This window comes from Manacus vitellinus, unplaced genomic scaffold (assembly GCF_001715985.3).
Source record: "Manacus vitellinus isolate BGI_N305 unplaced genomic scaffold, ASM171598v3 scaffold_7_pilon, whole genome shotgun sequence".
Taxonomy (NCBI): domain Eukaryota; kingdom Metazoa; phylum Chordata; class Aves; order Passeriformes; family Pipridae; genus Manacus; species Manacus vitellinus.
The window spans coordinates 26,285,834-26,294,987 of record NW_021940813.1 but is presented as its reverse complement, the minus strand read 5'-3'; the positions used below and the strand labels follow the sequence as shown (position 1 = coordinate 26,294,987).

Below are 9,154 nucleotides of genomic sequence, written 5' to 3'. Positions count from 1 at the left end.
GGGCCGGCCCGGGGCGGCCGGGGGAGCGGGTCGATCGCGGGCGCCGGCGGCGCCGGGCCGGGACTCGCCCAGTCACCGGGGAGGAGCGGGCCGGCGGGGGCCGCGGCCAGGCAGCAGCGCAAGGTTGGCCCGCGGCGGCGGGGATTGGTGGCAGGCGGCCAGCGCGGGGCTGCTAGGGCAGCGGGAGCTGGGGACGCCATGGGCAGCCGCTGCCCCCCCGCGCACCTGCCGCCGCCCTGCGGCCGGTTTTTGCCTTGTGCCGGTGCTGGTGCCCGGTGCTTGGCGGCGCTGGCGGCCGGGGCGGCGGGAGGCGCGGGCCACCTCGGAAGGGAGCTTGCCTGGCGCCGCGGCGATGGGCCCGGCACCCCTCCGAGCCAGCGGCACCGCTTTCGAGGAGGACGGCGGTCCACGATCTTCACCCTTGGACTACCCCACGTGCAAATCCCCCTTCGAGATCACCCTCTGGATCCTGCTGGCCTCCCATCGCCAAGATCGGTGAGCGGGCGTCGTGGGGGCGAACCCCCCCCTCATCCCTGCACGTAGCCGCCCGGGCCGCCCGCCCCCGGGGCCGCCGCGACGGGAGCGGGGCTGTGTGACGGTCCGTGCCGGCGGCGGGAGGGCGCCGGGCTCGGGGGGCGGCCAGAGGGACACTGATGCTCCTCCGCGGAGCGGGATTCCCGGACGGGATTTGGCTGGCTGAAGTCGGGGTTCTCTCGGTTAGGAAAGGTGCAGAGGAGAAGAGATTACCTCCGGCCCTCTGCAGCGCCGGGTGAAACTCGGGCTATGAGGACCGTAAAACCCGGAGTTCACCCGGTGCGTGACTGACTTTTCCTTGATCTCCCTGCTGTCATTTGAGCACGGTCTGCTTTTTCTTAAAATAACGCAGGGTGTAATGACAGTCTCAGAACAGAACAACGGATCGATGAAAAGCAAATATTAATGAGGGGAGAGTAAGCCTCCTCCTTACTCTTCTTTCCCACCGTTCATTTATGTCCTGAGAAAGACAAGAAAGACGGCACTGTACGAGTAAGAAAGGCCGCCTCTTCCCTCCTGTGGAAAACATTTGTATTGCATAGTTTCACTGAGTTTTATGCAGCTTATATATCGTGTTTTTAATTAGCTTTCTATGTCCCAAACAGAGTAATGAGTACAGCATATTAATCTAAGGAATGTCAGATAATGGTGTGCTAGACAGCTATTGAAGGTCCAGTAAGTCTCTACAAATTATGAACTTTGTATCTTCTTACCTAGAAAATAATGTAAGAAGTAAAGGTGTGGGAACAAAATAAATAAGTTTACCCACCCTACAGTTGTTTGATTCAGAACTCTGATTTTGCAGCAGAGATTTCCATAAGAAACTATGATCATGCTGATTCTGTTAAACCCCTTTATCAAAGTTAAAACTTTTAACTTCTGCTTGTGACATTTAAGAAGACTGTGTCCAATTCTGGTTAATAATCAGCTAATTAGGATTCTGCAAAACCAAAAATTGGTACTCACCCCCTGACACAGCTAGCATTGTAGTTGGGGGCCTGAGCCTCTCCTCAAGCAACTTGCTATGGTATCGTTACTTCCTCAGAAATACGGTGTGTTGCATCAATTAAGCATGCATGTATTCTGATGCATGTATCTTAATGCATTAAAGATGCATGCTTAGTCTTGAGTATGCTTTTAGGTGACTGCAGAATCAGGACAGAGTTCAAATATGATCCACTCAAGTGTATGATGAACTGTAATAACCAGAGAATAGGGAGTTTGGTTAAAAACTATCTCAGCCAGTTGAGTACTGTAAAGTTGCTATGACTTCTGAGTTTAGATACAGCAAGAACTCTTGAATAAGCTAAAACTAGTGAAAAAGTTTCTGTTTTGTAAAGGATTACATGTGAAACGTAAACACAATACAGAGACAGAATAATAGTCTGTAGTACATTTTGACTATCATGATATTTTGCTGGTGCATAGGCATCTAAAAAGTAAAAAAAAAATAAAATTTGCCTGACTACTTTAATTTTCCAGTCTGATTGCAGTAAATAAGCAAGTAAACAGCAGAGGTGAAGAAAAATGCATATAATTTTTAAATCCCTTCAGTTAACACCAAACGAAAGCAAGCGTGGCTAATCTAGGGCATGCTGTTGTCAGTGTGCGTGCGCAGAGCAATGAGGGCCAGATCCAGGAGTGGCCCTAGGTGTGGCAGTGCTCAGCTTTGCCACACCTATCTGCAGGCGCCCTGACTCTGGGACTGGAATTAGGAACATCCAGTTCTTGCTCCTGGAGCTTTGTCTGTGCTTCCTTATCCAGTGAGTGCATCAGGTAAACCTTCCCAGGTCAGGCTCCCATCGCTCCTAAGTCACAGTCCACATCAAATTTTCACTGACTGGTGCCTTCTCCTCTGTTGAAGGTAGAGCAGATGAGCAGTTCTTGAACCACTAAGACACAGAAATGTTGCTCTGCCATTCTACTCGGTTACTAGAATTGGGCCTTGTGTCTTGATTCAAAGGGATGGAGAGGGGTTCTCCACCTTGTCTCACTGCCTGTAGCCCTGTGAGAGAGGAGGCTCTCTGGTGCATTCCTCTCCCCATAATTTCCTGCTGAACAGCACAGGCATCTTGCCTCTGTCATGCCAGGCAGCATGAAATCCACCTCGAGACTCCCGCACTGCCCAGGAAACCTTGGTGCTTAATCTGGCATCGCAAATTCCTTTCTGGGGCTAGGCACTGAATGCTTATGCTTGGCACTGCCGAGTAGCAAACCTTTATGAACAGAGCTCTCAGGTCTTTTCAGCTGTGAGGAGCTAAGAAGATAGGGTCACTTGAAATAGCAGCTCTCTCAGTGTTTGAAGGATCCCGAAGAAAACTGCAGCACCTCGTTATGAGTCTTTAGCAAATATGTTTCCACAGAAGCACAGTTTCACCAGAGCTGAAATGTTGCAGCATTTTCTAATTTTCATAGGGGATTTACCTGAGAGGTTTCTCCGACCCTGGCTGTGATCATGACACTGTAGGCTTGGTTTACAGGGAGCAAGAAAGACGGTATAAGAAAGGAAAACCTGAAGCTGTCAAGCAGAACTTGAACATTTTTACAACGTACATTTTCATAAAGACATTAGAAACATGGTGCTTTTTATTCCAGCATAGAACAAGGGCACATTTTGAAATCTAATAAATTACCTTGAGTGGAATTATTTTCTGACTACCTCTACTTATTTCTTGTGTGTTGATACCATAGAGGTGTGTTACTCACATGCTGATAAGTATATTAGGTGGGACCCATTGCACCTGTAGAATGCTAGAATCTCTAAGCAGTGAGCTAGTCTACTTACCCTTCAGTTTTGCTTAATTTTTGTACTACTAAAACTACAAAATATTGTGTAACTGATTCAGATTCCCATTACGTTTAATCACAAATGCACAAATGAGAAGTGTTTCTTCTGGGAACTGAGCTGATATCCTTCCAACACTGCTCTCCTGAAAGAAGGTTTATGCTGTTCAGGGATACTCATATCAGTGGCATTTCCAGCATCAGAAAGCACTGGAATTCACCCCAAAAGTAGCAAACCTAAGGACTTCTGGCTTTAAACATACCTGTACTTCAGGCTAGTGTCCTAGTGCCATTTTTGCCATGATATGTGGAATATGTTTACTGCTGTTGAAGTTGGGTCAGTGCATAGTCTGGAGCCTAAGAACAGGGTCAGAGGAGAAGAAAGTAGTTGTAGTCCTGCATTCAGCATAAATTCCTGTACTGCAGGGAATCTGCTCCCAGGGTGCTCCTGACCCTGTGGCTGTGGAAGGGAAGATGTCCCTCATCCTGCAGGGCACCTGCACATGACTTGATGTGCACTGGATTCTAAATCCTAGCTCTTTGCCCTCAAATCAGGAATGATATGTATTTGCATGTAGGCAGGCAGTCTTTCAGAAGTTTTGATGCTGTTTATATGAATAAAAAGTGTATTTAATTTAGTGGGAGCCTTTCCATTACTTCTAAGGATGGAGTCCCAAGTCTCTGGGAGGGTATGAGCTTTCCAGAGTGACTTGTAAAGAAGAAAATAAAAGAGTTTTATTTTTGTATTCACAGTAGATGTTTCATTGCCCTTGCGTTACAACTGTCTAGGATTTTTTTTCCTTAAAAGTTGCATTTACAAAAATTCCTTCCTCTTGAATTTGTATTAAGAAAATAATGTAAAATTTACTCCTGAAGAGTTTAAAAAAACTTTTAGCAAAACCTGCTCACTCAGGGGAAACTTTGTGATCGCTATATTGGAAAGGTTGGTGTTCTGCCAGTACAGAAACTAAGATAAATCATAAAATGTTTGTGTGGCTAAAAGCTGAAGAGTCAAGTCTCCAACCACAAATTCTTGTCTTTTCCAGGGTCATTGTCTCTTCTGCCAATATAGGACATTGGTGATTCTGGTTTTGAAGAATGACAGTGAGTTTGGCAGACATTCTAATGAGTCACATCGACTGTGTTTCTAATTATTTAAAGCAGTCTGTGTTCATCCAGAAAGGAAATAAAAATGCAGCTTGAGCTGCTTACCTTTAAAAATAGCTTTAACAGTTATAGAATATATAAGTAAAAAGTCAGTAGATTAAAACAGCTGCCCCTTGCTCCTTCTTAACCATTTGGTTTTCCTAAGTTTAAGTTCCGGCTTTCTTTTACCTGGAAAAACTCCATGGTGAGAGGAGACTTAACAAAAGAGGTGTTAAAAGATACAGAAGCCTGAAATTGGGAAACTGGATGTAAACTATACCAATATTGCACTAGTTTAACTGTTTGGACTACAGGTGTGATTTTTACTGAAATAGTTTTACTGAAATAGACGCCCGTTATTACCACACCCAGTGTTTCCATGCAGCTCTCATTTAAAATAATTTAAATGCTTTTTAGTTAGACAGGAATTGTGGGATCTTGTGGGTGTGGATAGATTTCTATGTAATTATGCAGGCCAAATATAGATAAGGAGGAGTCTGGAAAAGATTGGCATCACTGGGACCTGGAATGTGACCTTGGTGCATGAGGTTGATCGTTCTATTAGATTGGCCAGAATAAGTTTCTTCAAAACTTTTCCCATTCATTACCAAAATTATCCTTAAAGCTGTCAACTTCTACAAGTAGTTGGAATCTTTAAATCAAAACTGCATGGCTTTGAGAGTTTTAGTAGGCTAAGGAACATTCAATCATTAAGTCCTCATTCAGAACCTTTTTTTAATTATTTTTTTCAGTACTTAGCACAGATTTTGATGAGAGAATCCCAACACTGCTACTTGATATAATACAGAAGAATTAACATAATAATACAGGCTACAACTTACTGTCACTTCATGGAATATGTTGCTTCTTGTAAAATTAATTAGGAGGCTCCACCAAAAATAATAATTATGTCTGTAAATGCTTTCTCATGGTGGTGGAGAAAGTGACCATGGCTGACTGGGTGCAAGTCACATGTGCTGGTTCTCCTCACTAGCTTGAGATTCTAAAAGATTTCTGAAAAATAATTTAATGTACTCCTTAAACTCTTTTGTGAAGCTGTCCAGGGATAAAGGAGTGGTTAGTATGATTTTTTTTTTCCTCTGTCTAGGTCCAGTTTGCCCTAGAGAAGTGTTTTGACTGTGTTTCTGGAGCATTCCACATTATGAAAAACCCCACAGTTTCAGAGAACGGTTGCACACAGTTGCTCCACCCAGCCTAGCTGTTAAGTGGAATGTCCAGCTATTAATTTGTTGCTCCACCACATTAACTGAATTAACTATGCTAGCCAACGTATTTACCTTGACCTGTTGTGGTTGTCCAGTTCAGTCTTTGCAAAGAAAATGGAATTTGGCTTGTGATTGCTGTTTGTTTACTATAGAAACTAAGATAACAGAATCTAGAATAATCTTGTGGATTCTCTACAAATAACCATTTTCCTTTCTTGTATTTGACTTTCCTTTGAAGGCTTTCATCTCTATCACAAGTTGCCCTCAATAGTACCTGAAAGTTGTCTCCTCATTCTGGTCGGATTGCTTCTTGGTGGGATTATTTTTGGAGCAGAGGAGAAGTCTCCACCTGTAATGAACAGTGATGTGTTTTTCTTGTATCTTTTGCCACCCATTGTACTCGACGCTGGATATTTTATGCCAACTCGTCTTTTCTTTGAGAACTTTGGTACCATATTCTGGTATGCTGTGGTGGGTACACTCTGGAATGCCATCGGCATTGGAATTTCCCTTTATGGAATTTGCCAAATCAGTGCATTTGGTTTGACTGATATCACATTGCTGCAGAATTTGCTCTTTGGCAGCCTCATTTCAGCTGTGGATCCTGTGGCGGTGTTAGCTGTCTTTGAAAATATTCATGTCAATGAGCAGCTTTACATCCTAGTGTTTGGAGAGTCTTTGCTGAATGATGCTATAACTGTGGTAAGTTACTTGATAAATGATTAATTGATAAAAATGATAAAGGATTGTTTACATGCCACTCCATTATATCTCTTTGGTTATTACAGTTTGCTAATTGATGTAAGTAAAAGAGTGCTAAAGTGTCTATGTAATTCTTTAAACTTTAGATTTAGAAACAATGGTAGTCTTACTGTACCAGAGTAATGTATAATGGTAGTGTATTTACTGTAGGAATTTTACTACTTGATCACTCTGGTTTCTGTATCTTTGTAATTCTATTCCTTCTGTAATCTGAAACTCGTTCTCCTCACCTGCAGAAACGTTTTTGGGCAGGAGAGGGAAAAGGGCCAATGTGGAGTCTCTCAGTGCATTCACAGGAAGGGTCGACAAATCACTGAGATGGCACTGATCCTGGTTGAGGTTAACTTTTTGCATGTGCCCATCCAGTTGGAACTGCCCTGAAACCACCAATACATGTATCCCAGGCTACAAATGAGATAGGACAGCCACCTGGAGGCAGTAATTTCTAATCATTAACTAGCTGAACTGGGTTTGTGGTGCTGACCTGAGGACAGCAATCTGCAAATTCAATTAACACTCCTAATGTCTCTTGTTTGTACCTGATGACACTATGTCTGGGACGTTACTCCCATTTATCCATGACTTACTTGAAATTCTGCCCATGCCAACTATGTCCTGGTATGCTTTCAGTTTTGTGAGACATAGTGGTCTGGTTTTTCATATGCTAGAAGGATCAGAAGGATTGATGAACTGAATCTGTATCTTTCCTGTTTCTGGCTTCTTATTTCTGTCCTATTCTGTGCAGAATTGTCCTTCTGTTTTCACCTCTTCTTGGACTTTGCCTCACCTTTTTTCCCCTTTTATCAGACTTTGTCTCACCTGCTTAACACATGTGTATCTCATCATTTAATCTGAGCCTTGGTACTTAAGCCAGTCCTGTAAATAAGTAGGGGTACATACTGAGTTTCAGAAGGCTCAACAGTTCAGTCATGGCTGGCTCTGTCTCTATTCACTCTAAACAATCACTTACGTGTTGGAATTCTCTAGATACAAGTTTTTCTGGGGCAAAAGGATCTGGTTTTATGTTAACATAAAAGTTGGTTTTTGCTGAATTTTTCCAACCAAAATCACTTTTTTTTAATCATAAAGTCAACCACCTTTCCACTGGAGCAGCAGTTAATACAGTAAGATTTGCTACTAAAATACTGCATCCTGATGACAGGAGTATTCATGCATGCCATTGCCCAATGGCAAATTACTCTAAATCATCCTTTTTGTAGGGGCTGGCATGGCAATTTAATGCATGGCATAATTACTGCCTTCTCTGGATGTAGTCTTTCCTTATGACTTGCCTGCCCAGATGGCCTAACACAGGGAAGTTACTCTGAGGAGTCTGTAGGGCCAGCCCAGTAATGCACTGTCCTTACATATATTCATGAAGGAGTGAAAGGAATTCGGAGTACCTTTGGTCTTACTTCCCAGCTATCGCTTAAAGGTACGACTTGGCAAGAGATCAAGTAGTTTCCAAATGCACGGCATTGGTCTGCTAATGGTTCCTTGTTATGTGTTTGCACACCTGCAATCATGTGATTATATTTGAAATGTGACCCAGGCTGTCACCCTGGTGGGGTGCCCTTAGAGGACCTTGCCTCCCCTGCCTATAGCAGTGCTCCTGGAGCAGCCCTTGATGGGATGCTGCTGGGGTCACTCAGTTGTGTGCTGTAAGGAGATGATGTTTTGTAAATACTCTCCCTTCCTCTGCCCTTGTGTTAGAGGGGGAGCTGATAAAACCAGCTAACAGGCAGAGCTCAGAATCTTTCAGCTTTCATCTGCTGAAGCCCTTGAGTCCCACCTGCTCTGGCAGATACCTGCAGTGGGATGGGAGGATGAAATAGGAGGGGAGTTGAATGCAGATTGTCCATCTGTGAAAGCTACCTAATTCCTATGTATCAAAAACCCCAGGAGATGCACAGATAGGCAGTGCAAAACAGAGTGGCTTTACTAAACGTACTTTCTAAATACTTTAAGCCCTTCTTCCTGCTATCCTGCTTGTACTGCCTGGCCGCTCCTAATAAAAGCTTTCACAGAATAGCAGTGTCATCTGCGCTTTCCCTTTTCAGACAATGTCCTACCACAACTTCATTTTGTATACAAAGAAAAGTGTGCACTTCTCAGATGGCCTTTCTTGTCTGATAGTTTTTGCAATATGTCCGTGCATTTGAATGTTCCTTTTTCCCCACTGATGGAATTTTGGAGCTTGAATTTGGCCAAGAACAATGTTTGCCAGTTGGATTCTTGATCAGAGTTGGTGCTTTACCAAAAAAACGAGTCAGGGATAACTAGCATGGTGATGTTAAATGGTAAAATGACAGCTGAGTGTTAGCTGTTCAAATTCCAATTCTGGGCTTAAAATCACAAAGAAGGAGCCAGTGTCATTACAATAATATTATTCCCATGTTAGAAAACATTACAGAAGTACTCTGTATTCTGCCTCTGCTGAAAACATTACTTTAGAGTGCTTTAAAGTCATTTTAGAATTAAAAACTAATAACTGAGAACTGATGAAAATAAGCAATTAGTGCTTCAGAGATACTCTGAGACAAGATTAAAAAGTGATCAGTGACTAATATTGCTTGGTGTAACTTTCAGTGAGTTCAACTGAAGGCTATTGAGTAAATGCAAATCTTGAACTTCAAAAAATTGCCATACTCTCATAGGAAATGTGTTAAAAATATGACCAGAGTTAATGTTTGACACCTGGA

General features: G+C 43.2%; 1 protein-coding gene across 1 annotated transcript in view; it reads left to right on the top strand.

Annotated features, from left to right (window-relative positions):
* Nucleotides 1–343: 343 nt before the first annotated feature.
* Nucleotides 344–9,154, top strand: part of SLC9A2 (solute carrier family 9 member A2) — a 32,823-nt gene continuing 24,012 nt past the window's right edge. Inside the window, 3 exon segments of the mRNA XM_018083956.3 lie at nucleotides 344–484; nucleotides 486–495; nucleotides 5,929–6,392. Of these exon segments, the coding sequence (XP_017939445.3) occupies nucleotides 353–484; nucleotides 486–495; nucleotides 5,929–6,392 (606 nt within the window). The 5' untranslated portion in view covers nucleotides 344–352.